This window comes from Anolis carolinensis, chromosome 1, assembly GCF_035594765.1.
Source record: "Anolis carolinensis isolate JA03-04 chromosome 1, rAnoCar3.1.pri, whole genome shotgun sequence".
Taxonomy (NCBI): Eukaryota; Metazoa; Chordata; class Lepidosauria; order Squamata; family Dactyloidae; genus Anolis; species Anolis carolinensis.
The window spans coordinates 342,593,313-342,617,073 of record NC_085841.1 but is presented as its reverse complement, the minus strand read 5'-3'; the positions used below and the strand labels follow the sequence as shown (position 1 = coordinate 342,617,073).

Here is a 23,761-nt window from a genome sequence, read left to right as displayed (position 1 = left end):
CTAGAAAGAAGAAATGGTCTTATAATGTGTTTAGGATTCTACTTGCAGTTAGCTTAGTTCTTGTCACTAACTTCTCTATTTTTTCTTTCTTGTTCTTCCTACATCCCTGTACTACTAATTTTCCCTTGTTATAGAAAACCCAATATTTTCATTTTCTTTTCTTCTTTTAAATAGTCAATAAAAGGTATTCTTCAAATTTGGAAGGGTCTAGTGATTGTACAAGTCTAGCCAATCTGTCCATCTCTAATTATCAAAGTATTAGATTTTTTCTTTAAATTTGGGAGGGTCTAGCGATCATGAAAGCCTGACCAGTTAGACCATTTCTGCCAGATATCATCATTTTTTTTTGTCATTCTTTAATCCTGAATGGTAATTTCCTCTAATTTCCAGTAATCGCAAATAATAAAAAGCTCTTCTCTTGTCTGGTGAATCAAGTCCATGTTTATTGAAACCTCAAAGTGCTTGCTTTCGAAATAGTAGATGATAATTCAATCCTTCTTCATCTTGTGGAGTGGCCTGCCACTGTAGTTGAACGTCTTCTTTATCCAGGGTCTACTGAAGTTGCCATCTCTTTCTGCCTTCCCAGATGTTCTCTTTCTCCTTTATCTTCTGATTTTTCCTTTGAATCTAGGGGGTTTCTTTGAACCTCTCATAGAAATTCTGGGCCTTTATGACTGATGATAACCAGTCCTTTATAAGATGCCATTAGTCCTTCTGGGTTTTCGTATCTGAATCTGTAGCTTTTCTTCTTAAGTTTATCTGTCAAGAAGTAATCTCTTCTTTTTATTGTCTGAAATGGAAGTTCTCTTAATACTGCATTCCTGATATTTTCTATTTCACTCCAATCTTTTGTGACTATGGACTCATAGTTACTTTCTTGTAAACAACGCAATCATATCTCTTGAAAGTTTATTACTTATTGCATGTTTGGATTGGACCCTAAAGGTCCTGTCAATTTGAGTCTTGACCATTTCCTCCAGTTTACCGAGGATTTCAACCACCACTTCTGTCATTGCCATAACAAGTTCCTGTACAGACTCCGGTATTCCTCTCAACTTCAAAGAGAATTCTCTTTGCACGTACTCTAATCTTTGGAGTTGGATTGAATCTCTTTGAAAATCTATGTGCGTCTTCAAACTTCCTTTATTTTCTGTTTTTGCTGTTCCTGCTGCTCCAAAACACACATATCTCTATTTATATCTTATTTCAGAACAGGTGCATTTTTAAATGTAACTCCAGCCTGTATGTGGTATATAGAGAGGGAGGGAGGGAGCAGGAGGGGAGCGGGAGAGGGAGGGAGCTTTGAATAGCATAGGAAAGGCTGAACATCCCTGTGGTCAGGCATGTAGCTGGGGGGGGGTTGAGGGGCTTCAGCCCCCCCCCCCCCAAAAATTCTCAGGGTGGTCCGCGAGAAGGCCTTACATTTATTATTTAAACTGTTATGTTTATTCATATCATGATCTGAACACCATGCTCAATATATCCCATATGCATGGGGCGTATTGGGATAACGATACGAAAGGTTTGCTAGGGCAGATCCCCTCTCACTCAGACTCAGCCCCCCCCCCCCGGAACCAAAATCCCAGCCCCACCCAAATCAAACTCCTGGCTACAGGCCAGCCTGTGGTGTTTGTTTTGCTGTTTGTGCCCATGTTCAGAAGATTTCACCGCACTTTCTGTCCCTGTGATAATTGGATTTTGAGAATTGGCTTGTTGTGGAAACAAGGATTGGTGAGAAAGCTTTAGTGGAGACCCCTTTTCCCCAGGATAACTCTTCCAGGAGTGAATTTCTCTTCTGAGTGGTAGATTTCTCTCACTTCCTGTTGTCTCACCCATATTGGTAACCATGAGTCGTTTGTAAGTCAGGTGTTTGTAATTCAAGGACTGTCTGTATAAGTCTTGATACCTACAATTTAAGTATCTAAAACAAAATTCTAAACCATGAGAGGAGCAAACAAGGTGGTACACCCAATTTAAAAATATACCTTCTTCTATGAGTGAAACAGCCTTCATATAGCATTGAAAACTACTATTTCATGCAAGTCCACAATCTCTGACATGGTAGTGAGTTTGAAAACTATTTCATAGCAAAAAAAGAAAAAGAAAAAGAAAAAATCCCAAATACCGAGGACCGTTATTAGGGGAATTACAGAAATGGAGATGAAATTAGATCCTAAGTTGGAATGCCCTTGGAAATTTATTATCAGTGCAAACCGCCTTTTGAAGGATAGAATAGGACTATCATGAGTTTAGTGTGAGAAAGCATTTATTACAGTATTTATTAGGGGTGCAATTCTGGAAGCTCTATTTTTCTCCAATAGTTAATATGGAGTGGGGGAAGATAAATATCAGCAGTTGAGCGTGTCTTATGCATATTATACCACATACAACCAATCTGTTTCTTTAGAAGTTCTTGTCTTTTCCTCATGATATAAAAACAGGTCACTTTATATCACCATGTAGACGTTTTAGTCATCTGCACATGTGAAACAAACAGTAGCTACTCACATATGAGCTTCAAACTTGTTAGCTAATTTTCCCAAGATTTTACAACTAACCAAGCGAGACTGAAGGGTTTGGGAAAGCTGTGCCTTGGAAACAAGTGGATTCAGGATCTATAGAGAGTGGGAAGGAGAGAAGAAATTCAAACAAATCTAGAGTTAGTCAAAAAGAAGCAAAGCCAAAAATGTATGCATTAAGACACATTAAAAACAACTCAAAATGCAAAAATGCCTATGTGTATCAGGTTTCCAGTAAAAATATGCAAAGCAAATTGAACACTTGCATTGTGCTTTAAATAATTATGTGTTACAACATGCTGTCATATTCAGATAAATGACTCTCCAAGAGAGAAAAATCTGTGGGGGGTTCATGTTAGCAAAACTGTTGTGAAGAATTCTAAGGCACAGATCAAGAGATGTAAAGGAGATGCTCTCCTGTATCTTATTTAATTGCAAAGAACAAGAGTCAAATATGTTTATAATTATGTTACAAAATTAGCACTTCCCAGCCCTTTACAGGATGTAAACCTGTTCACAGTACACCAAGAAGCTGTGCGTTAGGACCATCAAGTTCAAATGATATCATTTGATGAATTCAACTCTATACCCTCTTGCCTGCTACTCCCACTGTTCTTGAATGTCAGCTAATTGGAACTAACAAGTTGTACATTATTTTCAAAGATTTAGGCAGTAAAAAGAACACATAAGCTAAAGACCACTTCCAACTAGTTATTCCATGGGAATTCATAACAGAGGATCTCTCCCACCCACCGACATTCACACACCACTCAGCATTTCTATTCCTCGCTTTCATAAGTTAGGGGTTTAAAGATGCAGTCAAACCAACTCTCTTTATTTCAGTGGGCTTCTCTCTGACTCATTACTAATACTGGAAAAATTTTCTGGGTTCTGGAGCCAACCAAAGCATGTTGGGCTCTGTGTCAGTGCAACAGAAGAGGTTATTGATGGGCTCTCTATTACACGGGATCACCATTAAAGCAACTGGTCAGGAAAATGGTATTGCCTTTTAGTGATCCATCCATTTCAAGGGATTTAAACAACCTTGTTTTTCAGTCTGATAAACTTTTTAGATGAAAAGACTTAAGATGCTGCACACTCCACCTATCTTGAGATCTTACCAGTTCACTGTCAGTTTTATTCTAGCTCCCTTAGAACTGCACAATGATGATCAATCTTCCAGTCCTAGCACATATGCCCCAGTCACCAGTGTTTTAACAATGTGTAAAGGATGTTAAACTATCATTTTAAAGGGGTAATGATTTTAGTGTCTCCTCCCCCATTCCCAATCTGATAGCAACTGGAATACATAGCAGGATAAAGTTGGAATCAATTATGGGATTTATCTTTGCCTGCCACTATGGAAGAGGGTTGAGACTCACCTGGGCATCTGTGCTATTGTAAATTAAAAAACAGATGGTGATGAAGGCAGACAGGCTCTCTGGGTAACTGCCAATTACCCTGGATGACTGACAATTTACTGCATTTGCCCTTTCTGCCTTGTTGCTGACACCCCAGTTATTAAAGCTGGATATACATTAGTCTCATGATAAGACACAGCTCCTCGTCTTGTCACTAGACCTTTAATGTATTGGTGTGTTTGTCTTCAGTGAAGAAGTCTTAGAAATAGATTTCTTTACCACACTACTAGATGGATGTCTAAAGCAGAGCATTGCAATATGTTCAGTGTTGAGGAGGTACCAAGAACAGAGCTCCCTAGTCGCTGTATTTTGAAGTTGAAGGGGGGGGGGGGGGAAGAGGAGGAGGGTGGGCAGAGATGTTGACAAGATGTAATGTGTCTAGAGGAGGGTGACTAAAATGATCAAGGGTCTAGAGAACAAGCGCTATGAGGAGCGGCTTAAAGAGCTGGGCATGTTTAGCCTGCAGAAGAGATGGTTGAGAGGAAACATGATGACTATGTATAAATATGTGAGGGGAAATCATAGGAAGGAAGAAGCAAGCTTGTTTTCTGCTGCCCTGAAGACTAGGACGCAGAAGAATGGCTTCAAATTACAGGAAAGGAGATTCCACCTGAACTGTGAGAGCTGTTCAGCAATGGAACTCTCTGTCCCTGAATGTGGTGGAGGATCCTTCTTCGGAGGCTTTTAAACAGAAGCTGGATGGCCATCTGTCAGGGGTGCTTTCAATGCGATTTTCCAGTTTCTTGGCAGGGGATTGGACTGATGGCCCACGAGGTCTCTTCCAACTTTAAGATTCTATGTGGGATTAAATTATACTATCTACCTGTATGTGAATTAAAACATAAAATACCCCATATTTTCCAGGACCAGTATCTATCACTGTATGTATCCTCTTCCATCAACTGTGGCTGCTAATAAATATCACATTTATGCATTTGCACACTAAACCAAAATATCTATACATATCTGTATAGTTCACAATAAATATGTTTCAGTTTCACTCCTCGTTGGCAGAACTGTGATGCATCCCAATTCTGAGACACTGAAGTAGCTAGCTTTTAAGAAAACACACATATATGATGACATATCTGGTATTTATAAAAAAGAGGGTTTCCTTTGATCATAAATTAGCAGGACACAAAACAATAGTGGAAAATATAAGACTGTTGTCTGAAACAATTACAGAAATTTTACATCTCCTATGAAATGCAAGTATTTGCATAGGGAAAAAAACACCACTGGTTATGATATTTTGTGTAAAACAAAGTCATTTGAAAAGGTTATAGTGGTCTGGATGTATCACACTACTTATTCCCATTTTATTATCTTTCTCCTGAGTAGCATGCAGCAAAACCCCTGTGAATGAAGAGTGTGAAATCAGAAATGAACCTTCAAAGAAAGACTTGACATTTAGAGCAAATGAAACCTTCGGAGTGCTTTACTCATTCTAATTAATTAGATTATGAACATGCCCACATGCCATATTGTCATAAAGCTAAAAACATCTCACCAATTATGTTCCACATAAAGCAAGTTATGAAAGTTAATATCTTGTTTTACAGTGTTTCAGGAAGGGAATGAAAGAAGTCAATTATTTTCCCTAAGTAGAATTTTATCATAGGACACTAGACAGAACTGTTTTGTATTTCCTGAATCCAATGCTTTTAGATTTATTTTAAATGCAACCATTTAAATGCAGTATTGAAGTAGACTTCTGCCTCGAGCTGGTGGTGCAGGGATAAAGCCATGTGAGTATGATTTACTCCTAAAGTCATTTAAATAATTAGTTTTCTTTTGCAATAATCAATCAACCAAAATTAGACTTGTCATTCACATGGACAGGAATTTGCAACTGATGCCATTTAGATGTTTTCTGAGCTGTGCAACAGACTTTGTTTAAGAGCAGCTTATTCTAAATAAGTATTTCCCACAGAGACAGCACTGTTGCAAGGTGATGCTGTTTGCAAAAAGTGTGCTAACAGCTGCGCTAACCAAGACATTTACAGTTGGGAAAACATCTAAGGTAATCTTCCTTATATTAGTGCCCTCCAGATGTGCTAAACTATAGCTCCCATCATGTCCAGCCAGAATAGCCCGTATCCCTACTGTTTGAAAATAATGGCAGCTGTGGCTTGTCACAACTGGATAGTTTCAGATTGCAAATACCTGGTCTAAAAGCTACCTCCACCTGTCTGGAATCAAATGACAGTAAATGGTCTCCTTTCTAGAAACAGTAAAAACACCCAGCAGCAACAGAAAAGGCTTCAGTAACGGGGGGATGATGATGATGATGATGATGATGATGATGATGATGATGATGATGATGATGAAGGCCTGATTCTTGCAGCCCAGGAGCAAGCAATCAGAACAAATGCAATTAAGGCTAAGATCGAAAAATCAGCGAATGACCTAAAATGCAGACTGTGCAAGGAAGCTGAAGAAAACATTGATCATATCCTCAGCTGCTGAAAGAAAATTGCACAGACGGACTACAAACAGAGGCACAACTATATGGCCCAAATGATTCATTGGAATTTATATCACAAGTACCATCTGTCAATGGTAAAGAACTGGGGGAATCATAAACCTGCAACGGTAGTGGAAAATGAACACGCAAAAATACTGTGGGACTTTCAAATCCAGACTAACAAAGTTTTGGAACACAATATACCAGACCTCACAGTTGTGGAAAAGAAAAAAGTTTGGATTATTGATGTCGCCATACCAGGTAACAATTGATTGACGAAAAGCAACAAGAAAAATTCAGCTGTTATCAGGGGCAGTTCAACTGCAAGGCAAATTAGGCAATTGCTTAAGGTGCCATCATCTAGGGGGCGCCATTGAGGCACCTCCTGCCTCCGTGGCCTGGCCTGCCTCTGCGGCGGCCGCAGGAAGGCCACGCCTGGGTGGAGGTGCCTCAACAGCACCCCCTAGAGGATGGAGCCTTCAGCAACCGTTGAGGCACCTCCGCCCAGGCGTGGCCTTCTCCTGCCACGCGGCGCTGCCGGGCTGTCTCCTGGGCCTGGTCTGGCAGGCGAGGGGTTAAGCGGCAGTGGGCGGGGCTTCAGGCAACACGGCCAGCCAACCAGGCGCCCGCTGCCGCACCTGCGCAGAGTGGCCCAGGCTTGAGGCGCAGTCTGAGCCGCTGGAGAAGTTGCTCTGGGGCAGCTGGGGAGAAGTTGGCCGGCCGGCAGACAGCGGCTCGGTGCCACCAACTTCTCCCTGGCCACCCTGGGACAACTTCTCCAGCGGCTCAGACCGCGCCTAAAGCCTGGGCTTCTAGTCAGGCTGGTTCTCTGTCACCTCCAGTATCAAAGATGGTATGCCTCTATCAACTGGTGTGGAGTACAATGGGAGGGAAAGTGCACTCATGTTATTTTGGCAAGCTCCCCATAGACAACTGATTGACCACTATCTGAACAGGATGTTGAAGTAGACAGATTTTAGTCTGATCCAACAAAGCACTTCTTATGGAGTAACAACTATCAAATTTCCCAGGATTTACCTTTTACTAAAACTAATCAATGATTCATAAAATACACAGATTTTCTCCAAGAAAATAATTTTAAAGAATTCTGCATATCTCACTATTTTACAGTAAAGAGACAGAATATATCTTTTTTCGTCAACCATGTGAGAACACATTTAATCAGGGACTGGCATACCTAGAACGATGGTGGCAGTAATCTAAGAATCATCTATGATTTGATCCTGAGTGAAGCCATAACTAGACTAAGTTTTCAGAAAATTATAGGGTACAATATATCTCCTGCCTAAATCATATTCAGTGAAACCATCATTACCTCATGTCTGATGGTTTCTTTTGGCAAAGCTTCTATTGCAGCAAGAAGAGTTTCCAGCCAGGCATTGCTGACACCTGTGAATTACAAATGGTCAGTTGATATATATGCATGTTCTATCAAGGTAATTGTTTCATAATGCTCTTTTATATTGTGACCTCAATTAGTAATGCTAATAACAACAAGCTTTGGTAACATATTTTTAGACTGTAACTTCAATTAAGAATGATCTTAAGTAACAAGCATTAGTAACATATTTTAAAATTGTAACCTCAATTAGCAATGCTCTTAGATAACCAGTATCCATTACATATTTTGTATGGCAAATTGTTGGTTAGAATGTGAGAGAGGGACTCCGAAAAGATCAGTTAAAGGCCCAATCCTATATGAATTGAGAGTATGCCTCACTAAACTCTGTGAATTTTATTTCTGAGCAAACATGTCAAAATTAGTATGCACTCCTACTCACACTCATCTAGTAGTAAATCCAAATGAATATAATGGGCTTGTCTTCTGTGTGAGCAATTTAAATAACTCCTATTCATGTAGGCTGTATGATATTTATTGTTGTTAGCTGTAATTCTGAACTTATGATTGCTGCACTCGTACACTTATGTGCTGATATAATGATGTTGTGTGCTTGTTAACAGAATTTTACTATTTCAAAAAACGGATCCATTAGATTTGACTTATTTTCATGCTTCATCTTGTGAAATACGTTCACCCCAATGACTCCTGTTTTACAGCTAAAATCTCAATAATTTTGCTTGTTAATAGTGTCACATATTAACTTCCACTCTTGGTAGAAATTTGGCTCCGATACAGGATTGGCATAGTCAATTTTTCTAACAAATGTGATCTATGGTTTAAATCTGTTAAATCTGTTAGATCAGACAGCTGAATCTTTGCTATTACTGCAGGTTATTGGAAATGGCTTAGAACTAACCAGGCCCTGGTCTAATGTTGTGCTGGTATAATGGCTGTGTTTTTGTGGGCCCTTCCACACAGCTCTATAACCCAGAATATCAAGGCAGAAAATCCCAAAATATCTGTTTTGAACTGGGCTATCTGAGTCCACACTCAGATAATATGGGATTTTCTTGATACAGCCTTGATACAGAGCTGTGTGGAAGGGCCCTGTGGACAGTTGAAATTCAAAAATTCAAAACTAACACAGCTTTTTCCTTACAATACCTTCTCCCGGTCTGCTGTCAGCTAATCTTCACCAACAGGGAAGTTCATTTCTGAGATCAACAGAAGGTGGCTATTTCAGCATAAAGTTAAATCTGCCTCACTTTTGCTGATTTTCAATTTCCTACAGATAGCACATCTTTGAGTTAAGATTGCATCCCCCAAGTAAAATCCCATACTCATCAAGTACATTCCACTTTACTCCCATGTCAATATTTCTGGGATTCCAAATGAAAAGCTTTCAGTGAAAGCCTGCCCAGCTCTAATATATTTTTAATGAACATGACGGAAAATTACAGCTAATCAGCTACATACTATATTATAGAAAACTAGCAAGAGCACACTCTTTGTCATTTTATTTTATTTTCCTTGGTACATGAATGCTTTAAATGATAGATTACTTAACAAAGAAAATCATCAAAAGCTAAAGAATCAGCAGTATGGCATCTCTCTGACCTGCATCTCTGTGCTCCAAATTCTGTAGAATGATGGGCAAGAAGGAGTGGGAGTACGTATGGATGGATATTGATTCCTCTTGTAGAATAGTTAAAAGTGAAACAGCAGCTGTTAACTGCATCTCCACCCCTGCAACAGGCAAGACCTCCTGTGTAACCAAGGAAGGAAGGAAGGAAGGAAGGAAGGAAGGAAGGAAGAAAATGGTGTGTTTGTTAAAGGTGTACACATACAAGAGGCAAATGCAACATCTAGAGAAAAGACATGCTTGAACTGAAACTTGTCTGTGAAAGTTAAATAACATGTATAAAAAATATAATGATCAAGGGGGGAGCATATTTCAGATCTTGGCAGACATGGCCAAGCTCCTACCGGTGCTTGGCAGCTGTGACGGCCTGGATGAGAGCGAAAAAACTGAAATGGAATCCAGGCAAGACTTAGGTCCTCATGGTCAGTCGAAGGCCGAACAGGGCATAGGGATACAGCCTGTGTTGGATGGGGTTACATTATCCCTGAAATTGCAAGTTCACAGCTTGGGAGTGATCCTGGACTCATCGTTGAGCCCGGAACCCCAGGTTTCAGTGGTTAGGGGAACTTTTGCACAACTAAAACTTGTATGGATTTTGTACCTTGGTACAAGCCTGACTTGGCCACGGTTATCCAAGCTCTGGTTATATCCTGTATAGATTACTGCCATGCAGAGGCGGTTCAACCACCAGGCCAACTAGGCAGTTGCCTGTGGCGCCATCTTGTTGGGGGCACCATCGAGGCAATTCCTGTCTCCTGCGGCCTGCCTCTGGAAGATATTGAACTGCTTTTTCTGTTGATTTGTTGTAAAACATGATGTTTGTCATAGACAGAACGCCACCAAATAGAGTACAACACAGTTTATTAAAGTTACAGTACACAAAAATGCCCGTAGGAAACAAAGGACTAGGCAAACACTTATCTTTAGTGTGAAAAATAACAGAAAAAGCTCCGTTTGAACCAAAATGGTTCAAAGGAATAAACCGGATTAAACAGGAGTTTAATCCGGACTAAATCAAAAGTGCTTACTTCAGCCTGGCAGTTTAAATAAACAAAAGTTGGTAAACAAAGGTCAAAATGAACATCAAAAGCTGACAGCAGATTCCTCTCTGCTACCACAAAGCTACGGATGAGTAACTCAGGCTGTTACTCCTCCGTGCAACGAGCGAAATCCGGGTCCAGGCACATCAATCAGGATCACGGCGGTCAGCAGGGTCCCAGTCCAGTCCGAGGTCGAAAGCCAGGTGCGGGCCACAGAAGGGATAGTCCAAGGTCGTAGTCAGTCAGTCAGTCCAGCGTCAATCCAGAGTAGGTAATTAATGTCCGTCAAAAAGACGACGGAGGTCCAAGCTATCAAGATTAAACACAAGTTGCACAGAAAAACCCCATACAGTTCCTCCCGCCGTCTATACCCAGTGTCCTTGGTAACTTACGTATCCAGCAACGAATCACACCCGTCTTCAGGAAGTTCCCCAACAAGAGCCCAAGCGTTCGTCCAGATTACCTTGCCCAACGCAATTAGCCATTGATCCTAAACCCCACTTTATCCCAGTTCATAACTCCTCATCGCTGTCAGCTGCTATCCTAATTCCAGGTGCCTCATCATCATCATCCTCATCAGAGCTAAAACACCTTTGACTACGCCCCACAGCATCCCCAGCTGTGGATCCCGCTCCATCCCTCCAACCCGTCCATGGGTCTGATCCTGCAACCCGCCAATCGCCTCCCATACTAACATTTTCGGTGGCACCCAAATCCTCCCTCACATGAGTCCATTCCATGTCATCTTCCTCTGAGCTAACCAGTTCTTCCTCCATTCCCTCGGTAAAACCCTCAAATGAGTCTTCATCTGTTGGTTCTGCAAATAAGTCCCGGAGCCGTTTCCTTTCTCGCTCCTCAAAAGAGTCTGACTCTCGAGGAGTCTTACGACCCCGTCTCCCAGTACCGGAGCCAGAAGGCTCAACCATAACACTATCCCCTCTCACAAAGGCCTCCTCCTCCAAAGATGGGGCCACAGCAGTGACCTCCTCGACTACAGCGTTACGGCGCCCAGAAGTATCTAACTTCAATAAAGAGCAATGAAAGACAGGGTGGATCTTAAAAGAAGGTGGCAAGCGTAACTTAAACGCCACAGAAGAAATCTTCTTAACAATAGGGAAAGGTCCCAAATACCGTGGCGCAAACTTTCCCCCAGTATGTTTAATATATTTAGAGGATAACCAAACCATATCCCCTTCGTCCAACTCCTCCCCTGCTTGTCTATGGCGGTCTGCTTGAGTCTTCTGCGCTGCCTTAGCTTCTAATAACAACCGACGAGCAACATCATGTAAAGCAGCCATTTCAGAGGAGCGGTACACCGGATCAGAGGAAACCACATTGGAGGACGGCGCCACCCCTCCCCGCGGATGGAAGCCATAAGTTAACTCAAATGGTGTGTGTTGACTAGACGTATGCACAGCGTTATTATAAGCAAACTCAGCCACCGACAACCATTTTACCCAAGCACTCGGTTGGTTCTAGACAAAAACAACGCAAATACTGCTCCAGTAACCCATTGACTCTCTCAGATTGTCCATCCATTTGTGGATGAAAAGCAGAGGAGACATTCAAGTTGGTTCCCAAACACTCATGGAAATGCCTCCAAAAACGAGACACAAACTGAGGAGCTCTGTCAGAGATAATTACCTCAGGAGCCCCATGCAAACGGAAAATATGCTTGGTAAAAAGTAAAGCCAATGTAGGAGCCGCTGGAATCGTTGAACAAGGTATAAAATGAGCCATTTTAGAAAATAGATCCACCACCACCCAAATACATGTATAACCCCCTGACCTAGGCAAGTCAGAAATGAAATCCATAGAAATAATCTGCCATGGTCTCTCAGGAACAGGCAATGAAGATAACAATCCCCTAGGGCACCCGACAGGCGTCTTGCTCTGCTGACATACTGCACAGCTATCACAATAACGGAGAATGTCCTGTCGCATTTTAGGCCACCAATAATTTCTGGTAATGAGTTGTACCGTCTTAAACCTACCGAAATGCCCAGCCATCGGTTCATCATGATGTGCCCTAATGACTTCCAACCTGAGTGCACCCGCCGGTACATAAACTTGCCCATTACGTACCAATACTCCCTCCCGGTCCTGTAAATGAGGCAGCACAGTACGAGTCCCTACCGAAAGCAACATGAGTTGCTTTTGAGTCCAATTGTCGTCCTTTTGAGCCTCTAGAATTTGAGTGTGTAAACCAACCTCATTATCTACCACGCATAAAGAAGCGGTAGGCAATATTGTCTGATGCACTGCTTGCTCACAAGTTTTAAACTCAGGTTTACGAGATAAGGCATCCGCGCGTAGATTTACCTTCCCTTCCACAAACTGAACCTTAAAGTTGAACCTAGAGAAAAACAAGGCCCACCGAATCTGGCGTTGATTCAATTTCTTGGCAGTTTGTAAATGTTCTAAGTTCTTGTGGTCAGATCTGACCACAATTTGATGACGTGCGCCCTCTAACCAGTGCCGCCACACCTCGAAAGCCACCTTTATAGCCAACAATTCTTTCTCCCAGATGGTGTAGTTTTGTTCAAAAGGTGTTAATTGTCTGGAGTAGAATCCACAGGGACGCAAGGTCCCTGATGAATCCCTTTGAGATAATACAGCCCCCAGCGCATAACTAGAAGCGTCTGCTTCTACTATGAATTGTTTATTAATGTCTGGATGTCTTAGTATATTGTCAGCTTGGAAACTAGATTTCAACTGTATAAACGCATCGTGAGCCTCCCATCCCCACACAAACGGTTGCTTCTTACGTAAGAGTTGTGTTAAAGGCACAGTAAGTTTAGCAAAATTTGGAATAAACTCCCGATAGTAGTTAGCAAACCCAAAGAACCGCTGTACATCTTTTCTAGACTTGAGTTCCTGCCAAGAGTTGACTGCGTCAACTTTGTGCGGGTCCATCTTTAGCTCCTTTCCCGAAACTACATGTCCCAGAAACTCAACCTCAGACACGTGAAACACACATTTGGAGGCTTTAGCAAAAAGCCCATTATCCCGTAAACGTTGTAACACCTGCCTTACATGCCGCTGATGTTCCTTTTCATCTTTAGAGAAAATTAATATATCGTCCAAATAAACCACCAAAAATTGATCAATTAAATCTCTAAATACATCATTTATGAATCGTTGAAAGACAGCAGGTGCATTGCATAATGCAAAAGGCATCACACGGAACTCGTGACATCCGAAACACGTGTTAAATGCCGTCTTCCATTCGTCACCTTCCCGTATTCTAATCAAGTTATACGCCCCCCGTAGGTCAAGCTTAGTAAAGATCTTAGCCCCTTGCACTCTCGATAGTAATTCTGAAATCAAAGGTAGCGGATATCTATCACGAATGGTGTGCTTGTTGAGAACCCGATAGTCGCATACTAACCTAAGCTCCCCTGTCTTTTTAGCCACAAAGAACACAGGCGTAGCAGTTGGAGAGCTAGATGGGCGAATAAAGCCTTTGGCTAGGTTCTCGTCAAGAAATTCTCTCAAGGCTTGTCTTTCTGGTACCGTTAAAGCGTACAACCTTCCTGCTGGTAACTTAGCGCCTTCTACCAATCTAATCGCACAATCGTATGGTCTATGAGGCAGCAACTTATCCGCTTCCCTCTTACAAAACACATCTTGAAATTCCCTATATTCAGCAGGTACGCCCTCCATGTCAATTTGAGAAGTATTTAACGCAAAACATCCCTGCCTTTTGAAAGCTATAGTACGCTTCACCCAATCCACCTGAGGATTTACTAAAGTTAACCAATCCATTCCCAGGATTACATTGTATCTTGGTAACCGTGTAATGTCCCATACAAATTCTCCAGTTACTCCTTGTACCTCCCACGTTATTTCTGCGGTTTCACGATTAACCACCCCAGACTCCAGTAGTTTCCCATCCGCTCCTTCCACCCATATGTCGCATGCATACTGTAGGAAGCCTATGTTTCCTTGCAAACCCAACGTCCACATATGAGACCGTAGCCCGAGTCCAGCAGTGCCAGAGTAGAAGCAAGTTCTTTTCCCCCAACAGATAAAGAAATGGGTACAAAAACATGTTTCTTCCCCTCAAGTGACTGCTTTAATAGCCCTAATGCGTTGGACTCACGTCGCACTAGGGCTGACCTTTTCCCGAAAGCTGAGAAGGCTTAACGTTACAATCTCTAGCAAAATGCCCAGCAGTCCCACAATACAAACATAATCCCAATTGCCTTCTACGGTCTTTTTCCGCCGTTGACAATTTTCTAAACACCCCAAGTTCCATAGGCTCCTCCCCCTTTGCCACAGGTGCCCTAGGCGCAGGTACAGATGGCGCATACATAGCCCTAGACTGTTTACGAGATTCAAACCGGGCGTCCAGACGCAAAACCTTAGCCACCAAGGCGTCCCAGTCTTCTGCCGGCTCTAATCGCGCCAGTTCATCTTGGAGATAATCATTCAAACCAGCAGTAAACAAAAGCATAAACGCGTTCTCTCCCCAGTCTAATTGATAATGAAAAGAATTAAACTTATTTAAATAGTCCAAAACAGACCCTTTTCCCTGTTTTAACCGATAAAGAGCCCAGCTAGCATTTTCCATACGGAGGGGATCCCCAAAAGTGTCTGATAATAATTTCTTGAAATCATTTAAATTGTCCTTGACTGGGTCATTTCCCAGAATCAAATTAGTTGCCCATTGTCCCGCAGGACCGGTCAATAGACTCAAAATAAATGCCACCTTGCTAGTGTCCATAGGAAAAGCTTGTGCACTAATCTGAGAAAAATAAAGTTCAATTTGTGCCAAAAAAGTGGGCAATTTGTTTCGAGACCCATCAAAACGTTCAGGAGTCATTACATGTCCTTTAGCTGGCTGTGCTGCTTGTGCAGCGTAAAATGCAGCCTGTAGCTGGTCAAAACGGGCCTTAAGTTCCTCCATCGTCTTCTTGACGTGGATACCTCACTAGAAAAACTTTCTTTTCTGGCGTTGGGCAATCTGTCATAGACAGAACGCCACCAAATAGAGTACAACACAGTTTATTAAAGTTACAGTACACAAAAATGCCCGTAGGAAACAAAGGACTAGGCAAACACTTATCTTCAGTGTGAAAAATAACAGAAAAAGCTCCGTTTGAACCAAAACGGTTCAAAGGAATAAACCGGATTAAACAGGAGTTTAATCCGGACTAAATCAAAAGTGCTTACTTCAGCCTGGCAGTTTAAATAAACAAAAGTTGGTAAACAAAGGTCAAAATGAACATCAAAAGCTGACAGCAGATTCCTCTCTGCTACCACAAAGCTACGGATGAGTAACTCAGGCTGTTACTCCTCCGTGCAACGAGCGAAATCCGGGTCCAGGCACATTAATCAGGATCACGGCGGTCAGCAGGGTCCCAGTCCAGTCCGAGGTCGAAAGCCAGGTGCGGGCGTCTAAGGTTCCACGAGTTCCACCGATAGCCACAGAAGGGATAGTCCAAGGTCGTAGTCAGTCAGTCAGTCCAGCGTCAATCCAGAGTAGGTAATTAATGTCCGTCAAAAAGACGACGGAGGTCCAAGCTATCAAGATTAAACACAAGTTGCACAGAAAAACCCCATACAGTTCCTCCCGCCGTCTATACCCAGTGTCCTTGGTAACTTACGTATCCAGCAACGAATCACACCCGTCTTCAGGAAGTTCCCCAACAAGAGCCCAAGCGTTCGTCCAGATTACCTTGCCCAACGCAATTAGCCATTGATCCTAAACCCCATTTTATCCCAGTTCATAACTCCTCATCGCTGTCAGCTGCTATCCTAATTCCAGGTGCCTCATCATCATCATCCTCATCAGAGCTAAAACACCTTTGACTACGCCCCACAGCATCCCCAGCTGTGGATCCCGCTCCATCCCTCCAACCCGTCCATGGGTCTGATCCTGCAACCCGCCAATCGCCTCCCATACTAACATTGCCGGTGGCACCCAAATCCTCCCTCACACGAGTCCATTCCATGTCATCTTCCTCTGAGCTAACCAGTTCTTCCTCCATTCCCTCGGTAAAACCCTCAAATGAGTCTTCATCTGTTGGTTCTGCAAATAAGTCCCGGAGCCGTTTCCTTTCTCGCTCCTCAAAAGAGTCTGACTCTCGAGGAGTCTTACGACCCCGTCTCCCAGTACCGGAGCCAGAAGGCTCAACCATAACAATGTTTTAGTGCTTAATTTGTAAAATCTTAATGTAATTTGATGTTTAATAGGCTTTTCCTTAATCCCTCCTTATTATCCAACATTTTCACTTATCCAATGCTTTTATTTTTCAGTGATTGGTTTGGGGGGGGGGGGGTGCCAAAATTTTGTTCGCCTATACTTGAAAAATACCTAGGGCCGGCTCTGCTGCCATGCACTCTACGTGGGGTTGCCTTTGAAGACTGTTTGGAAGCTTCAATTGGTCCAACAGGTGGTAGCCAGATTGCTCACCAGAGCAGCGTACAGGGAGCATACAACTCTCCTGTTGCATCAGCTCCACTGGCTGCCAGTCTGCTACCGAACACAATTCAAAGTGCTGGCTAAGCCTATAAAGCCCTAAATGGTTCCGGCCCAGTCTACCTGTACAAACGTACCTCCCCCATGAACCACCTCGAAGTTTAAGATCGCCTGGGGAGGCCCTGCTCTCGATTCCACCTCTCTCGAAGGGGCAATTGGTGGGGACAAGAGACAGGGCCTTCTCAGTGGTGGCCCCCCAGCTGTGGAACTCCCCCCATAGTGATATTCCTTTACCATTAGGAAGAGAGTGAAATGTGGCTTGGGGACTAGGCCTTTAATAAATAGCGCAGTGCAAAAAAAGGTTTACCTGGAAATCATGCAATCAATTTTGGGACAGCTTTAGACTTTGCCTTTGGATGATGTGCCCCATATTGGAATGTATTTTAATTATATTTTATGTCCGTTTTTATTTTTATAATTCTATTTCATGTCTCCATTTTATGCCCAAGGTACTGTATAAGTGCCGTTTGTACGCCGCTTTGAGTCCCCGGCTTACAAATGGCACTTATACAGGGTAGAGAAAGGCGGGATATAAATATGGCAAATAAATAAATAAAAATACTGAATCAACCCTTCATGCAATAAACTGTAGTGTGAAAAGTTTGATATTTTTGCTAGTTGCACAATGATCCATCCAGGACCTCACTGAATATGGATCACCCACACAAGCAGCACCAATTCCATATTACTACAGTGATGTGGCTTGCCAGTCCACCGATGTTAATAGGATCTTGGCTTTATCTTCCCTTCCCTTGATGGTCAGCATGTTGTGAATGAGTCTTCTGAGGCTGTGAGTGATAATGGAGGGATCAGGAGAGGAAGAAAGAACCCTCACGAGGAGGGCTCCCTGGAAGATTTATACAGAAAGAGAATCAGGGAGATTGATGAGGAGTCTTCCAAGGAAGATTCATGTGGGGACTTGGGAGGGGATCTTGAGCTGGAAATGGATGCTGAGGAACCAGTGGTGATGGAGGAAGTTGGCATAGATTGGGCACGGGCTCCGGAGGATCTTGGGGGGGAATCTGGGTCTATGGATGCTGTAAATGCTGGAGAGGCTTCAGAAGCAGATCCCACATGGTCTGCCTGGAGGAATGAGGGTAGTTCTACAGGTGTAGATAGAGTTGGGTTTGGGCAGGATGATCTTGATTCTGATGAGGAGTTTGGGACACCTTATCCTAGGGCGTTAGAGGTTTGGATGCCCAAGGAAACCTAAATAAATTGGGGATGTTTGGGAACTATGCTTTGCGTGTAGCAAGGTGTTGCTAGGTGCCACTGGGTTTCCTGTACGTGATTCTGAAGACTGGCGTGGGACTTTGCAACAGATCTGCTGTTCGCCTTTGTTGTCTTGGCTCTTTGTGCCATTCCATGATGTGGACCTTCTTGTGACGACTTCACCCTTTGGACCTTGGACTGGAACTCAACTCGGCTTATCTCTTTGCTCCCAAACTCAGCTTGGCATCGTTCCCGTCTCTGTGGCTGTCTACTGTTGCTGACTACTGGCTTTGTTCCCGACCCTGACGTGTTCTCCTTATCCCAACTTCGGACCGGCTTGACTACATTACAGCGTTCTGCTCCTTTAACTCCTAGCTCGGCGTTTGTCTCTGCAGCGGTTTGCCGCTAACTCTTCAGTGTCTTCCAGTTTCGCTTGTTTTTGTCGCTTACAGCAAAGAGCTTTTTAGCCCGGTTTGGGTTCTTGTTTCAGTTTGGAATCGCTGTTGTACTTCTGGGTTTTGGGAAAGTTTTTGGGGCTTCATAACTGTTTGCTTTTGTTTGTTTTGCCATTTTAAGCCCGTTTTGAGCTTTTGGGCTGAGTTCAAGTACTCTATGTTAAATCCGGATTATATCTCTGGTTAATCCGTATTATATGCCAATTAATGCTTTTGGTGTTTTTTCCTGCTTTGACTACCTAATAACACTGGAGATTAAGTGTTTCAAGTCTCTGTTAATTTACTGAACTATTTTTGGACTATTACTTTAATAAACTATATTTTGGCTCTTAGTTGGCGTCTGACCTTTGACACAGCATCACAACATTTTTTTAAAATAAAAAAACCCACAAAGGACAATTATTATTATTTTATTTCAATTATTTATACCCTGCCCTTCTCACCCGAGGGGACTCAGGGCGCCCGAGGGGACAAGCAAGGGGAAAGGTTACCACCCCTACATTTCTCCCTACAAAGTACAGATATTGACAGGTTAGGGTTAGGGTTAATCTAATTTTTATATACTGTTCAATTATCCATTTTAAAAGGAAATAAAAACAGCCTTCTTAAATGATTAACAGTAAGTTAATGAAATTCCGAGCAAGCATTTATTTCTGGGACATCTCCAGCAATAAAGCTGTAAAGCTCTTCAAAACATACAGAAAGAGATAGAAGACGAAGGGGGGAGGGAGAGGAAGAAGAAGCAGAGATGAAGACGTGTTTCTATATTCTTAGATAACTATTTTATTTAGACAGATCTAGGCCTAGGTAGATTTCGTTGGCAAAAAATCAAAACACCTGAAATACAGAAGAAAAAAATGGGCTAAGGATTTTGCTGTTGTATGAATTAAAAGTACCCACATCATTTTCTCCATGCAAGATGAACCACTATCACTGCTGAATAGGAAAATGTCAGTCCAAAATTACACATATGAATATGTAACTGTAAGGAAAAACAATTATTCACCTTTAAGAAAGAAGGTTTGGGTGTGCTTACCAAGCTGGCCACATGCCTTGATACTATCTTTAGCATCTTACCAGAGGAAATGGTAAAATAATTACTTTATAATTCCTTCTGTCTTTGCTTGTCATTAAAGGATGCTTACAGGGGCTGGGCTTCTGGATTCCATTAAATATTTTGGGATTATACCATGTAAAATGAAAAATTAGTGGGAGAAGAGGCTGTTGCAAGTAAGTGGACTGCAACAACCTCAAGAAGAAGGGTTATCTTGTGATCCATATAATCATTTGACTTTGGGGACAGGAAAAACAGGATCTGCAGCCATTTTACAAATTCAACATGATTATATTTTCTTAACAAAGAATACTGGCTACTTTGCAATTGAAAGGATTAGCACACCAAAACTCATGTTTCTAGATGTTTCCTTTAGGAAAGGTGCCCGGATTAGCACCTTGCTCTGAGGCCGTGACACTAAACCTTTGTCCTCTGCTGAATCTTATCCAGATCAGTTCCCCATCTTTAATATTCACTTGGGAGAGAGAGCCACACTAAAATAAACTGGATTTTCCTCCACAGTCATATAACAGCATTAGAGTAGCAACCAAAGTTGGAGGTCACAAAAGGACTTTTTCTGGGGGAAAATATGCTCAAGGGAAAATCATGTGATGGTACTTCTTTTAAACAAAAATGCATTCTCTGAGTTTACAGGAATATATTTTTGATAAGGATTATATTTGAGTTAGAGTAGGTGACAAATTTGCATAAATTATATTTTCTGAACTCCTGAGAATTACTGTGGCCATCATGAATGTAGTTAATACTGTCAACTGGTTTATGTCATGACTGTTATATGATGATAAAAAGTTGCAGCAGATGCACCGGTGTGATGACTCATGGGCCTTGTAGTCCTGCTCAGGACATTGTAATTCCTGATGAAGATGAAAACTTGGGTTTTTTACCTTCCCAGTCTGAACTGGATTCCTCTCAGCCAGATCTTTCCCAGGCAGATCTGGGAACCTTGCACCTGCAAGAAAGTTGTCTCCCAGAAGTATGTCAAACAAGCCCAGAGCCTACTTCTCCCGTATTCTTGCGCCGGGAGTTTTGTAAACAACAGAGAAGTTTAGATTCAGCTTCGCGCAGGAGTGCGAGGATTGCAGCTAAGAATGTGGCCAATTAAGACTGCTTCTCGTGAGAATCTTTGGGGAGTCTCACATCTGGTCTCAGAGTTAGCTTTCGGTTCTGATTCCCAGAGAACTGCTTCGGCGGGAAGCTAGACTCTATTTAGGTGTTTTACCCGCGTAGTAACTTCGCGGAGTCAATTCGTCAGCCTACGGAGCGAGTTGTGTCTGGACAGCGCGCTCCGGTTCAAGCCTCGCTCCTGCTCAAGCCTTGCCTTGCTATCCAGCCTTCGCCTTGCTTCCCAGCCTTTGTTTATCTACGGACTTTGCCTTGTTTCCCAGGATCAATCCTTGCCTTGTTCCACGGATTTATCAAGTTATTCCACGGACCTTGTTCTTGTTCTTAGTTACCTTGTTCCACGTTCAAGCCTTGTTTCAAGTATCAAGTTATTTCCTAGCCTCGCTCAAGTTTCATGGACTAAAGGACCTTGTCATCTCCCCTCACTTTGCTTGGCAAAGTGAGTGTTTCGGTTATTGGATTACAACTTTGGACCTTAATATTTCTTATTGGACATTGCTTTTTTGGACTAATTCTGACCTTTCCTGAAAGGTCTAATTCTGGACTATTTTCTACACTTGTTTTTATTAACTTTATATATTCCTACAATAAAGATATTAGATAGATTCTGGCCTCTGTGTATGGTTATTGGTGCTCTGCAGCCTGGGTCGTGACAGTTTGACTCCGCCACCCTAAGCACCAATTAACCTCGGCCAGAATGTCTACCGGAACCGTACCTGGGCCGAGCGGCCAGCCGATTACCTACACCATCGACAAGGAAGAGGTGGACCGAATCCGTGATAAGCTCAATGCACAGGATGGAGAAATAAGGGGTTTGAAGGAACGCGGAGTTCGTCTTCCGGCCATGGCGTTGCCAACCAAGTTTACTGGAGAAGCTTCTAAGGTTCATGTCTTCCGTCGCCAATGTCAAGCTTATCTGGAGGCCCGTGCTGCCGAGTTTCCCCAAGAAGACATCAAAGTGGCATGGGTTTACAGTCTTCTAGACGGGCCAGCGGCCAGCTGGGCGACGGCACTGTTCGACCAAGCCTCTCCACACCTAAGATCAGCGCAACACTTCTTGGACCACCTCAAGGAGACTTGGGGAATCGAGGACAATTTGGAGGCAGCCGGTCACAAACTCCGTCGCCTTTTCCAAGGAGACAGACCTATGTCTCAGTATATAGCCGAGTTCCGAGTGCTGGCCCACAACACCGGCTGGAACGATGTAGCCCTCAGGGGACAATTCCGGGAGGGTCTCAACATTGAAATGCTGGAAGAAATCTCCAAGGTGGATCCTCCCCAGACCCTCGAGGCACTCATTGATCAATGTTTACGGGCTGAAGTCATGATTGCCAACAGGAAACAGTGGGTTCGAGGCCAGGGCAGTAGAGCCGGGGCAAAACCCCCCGCTCCCGCCAGCGTTCAGCCACGTCCGGTGTGGAGACCCCCACCGCCAACCCCATACCCCAGAGGAGGCGAGGAGGTGCCGATGCAGTTGGGCAATGTGCGTCCCAGACTAGATGCCGCCGAGAAGGCCCGTCGTCAACGCTTAAACCTCTGCTGGTACTGCGGGAACGGGGGCCACTTCGCCAGAGAGTGCCCAGCCAAAGGGAAGCCTGCCGCCCGTCTTGCGGCGGCGTCCTCCACGGAGACGAAGGCGTCTGAGCCGACTGGCACACAGCCGGCGGGGGAAGCCAACGACCGGGTGTAGAGGGGCTCGCCAACCCGGTCAAAAAATCCATCCAAGAGCCGCCAACCGGGGTCCTGTTCCTTCTCGTGGTCACATTATGGTCAGCAAAAAGGGGACCCGTCATGATCCACGCCATGATAGACTCTGGAGCTACCAACAATTTCATCGATAGAGAGTATGCCGACTCTCTGGGATTACAATATCATGATTTCAAGAATGCCCGTGTGGTGCAAGCCATAGACGGCCGTCCCCTCAAGACGGGCCCCGTAAGTCAGTGGTCGGAACCCACCAGGATGTGGATAAGGGAACATATGGAAGAGATTTCCTTCTTTGTTACCGAGGTTCCCCATTTCCCTGTGATTTTGGGAATTCCATGGCTGACTCTCCACGACCGTAACATCTCCTGGTCCAACAGAGAACTGCAGTTTGCTTCACCGTACTGCCAAAACCATTGCCTCGTAGCCAAGGTATGCCATGCCACAGACACCGAGCCCATCATCACCTTGCCAAAGAAGTACTCCGAGTATTGGGATGTATTCAATGAGAAAGAAGCCGAAAAATTACCCCCACATAGACCTTATGACTGTGCCATTGACTTGGTGGAGGGGGCCCCGATCCCGCGAGGGCATCTCTACTCCCTGACTGAACCAGAGCAAGAAGCTCTCAGGGAATTCCTAGAGACAAACCTTCGCAAGGGATTCATCAGACCCTCTCAATCCCCAGCCGCCTCCCCAGTGATGTTTGTGAAGAAGAAGTCAGGGGAACTACGCTTGGTGGTGGACTACAGAGCATTGAACAATATCACCAAGCGGAACAGCTATCCCCTGCCTTTAATCTCGGATCTACTGGATCGGCTTCGAGGAGCCAAGGTTTACACCAAGCTGGATCTTCGGGGGGCTTACAACTTAATTCGCATCAGGGAAGGGGACGAGTGGAAGACCGCCTTCCAGACCAAATTCGGATTATTTGAGTCCCGAGTTATGAATTTCGGTTTATGCGGAGCCCCCGCAACGTTCCAGCATTTTGTCAATGACATTTTTCAGGACTATCTAGACAGGTTCTTGATAATCTACCTGGACGATTTTTTGGTGTTTTCCAGATCACAATCAGAACATGAGAACCACGTCAAAATGGTGTTACAACGATTGCGGGATCATGGACTTTATGCCAAGCTGGAAAAATGCGCTTTTGATCTACAAGAGGTAGATTTCCTTGGTTACCGCATCTCGCCTCTAGGGCTTTCCATGGATCCAGCCAAAGTTTCAGCAGTATTGGAATGGCGGGCGCCA

At 43.5% G+C, this 23,761-nt stretch overlaps 1 protein-coding gene across 3 annotated transcripts in view; it reads right to left on the bottom strand.

The window, feature by feature from the left end:
• Nucleotides 1-23,761, bottom strand: part of ppp4r4 (protein phosphatase 4 regulatory subunit 4) — a 147,016-nt gene that overhangs the window by 45,179 nt on the left and 78,076 nt on the right. For all 3 annotated transcript variants that reach the window (XM_062968424.1, XM_062968425.1, XM_008106929.2), the window contains 3 exons: nucleotides 9,388-9,535; nucleotides 7,744-7,817; nucleotides 2,509-2,615 (listed from right to left, as the gene is read on the bottom strand). In XM_062968424.1, the coding sequence (XP_062824494.1) occupies nucleotides 2,509-2,615; nucleotides 7,744-7,817; nucleotides 9,388-9,535 (329 nt within the window). The remainder of the gene's footprint in view (nucleotides 1-2,508; nucleotides 2,616-7,743; nucleotides 7,818-9,387; nucleotides 9,536-23,761) is intronic.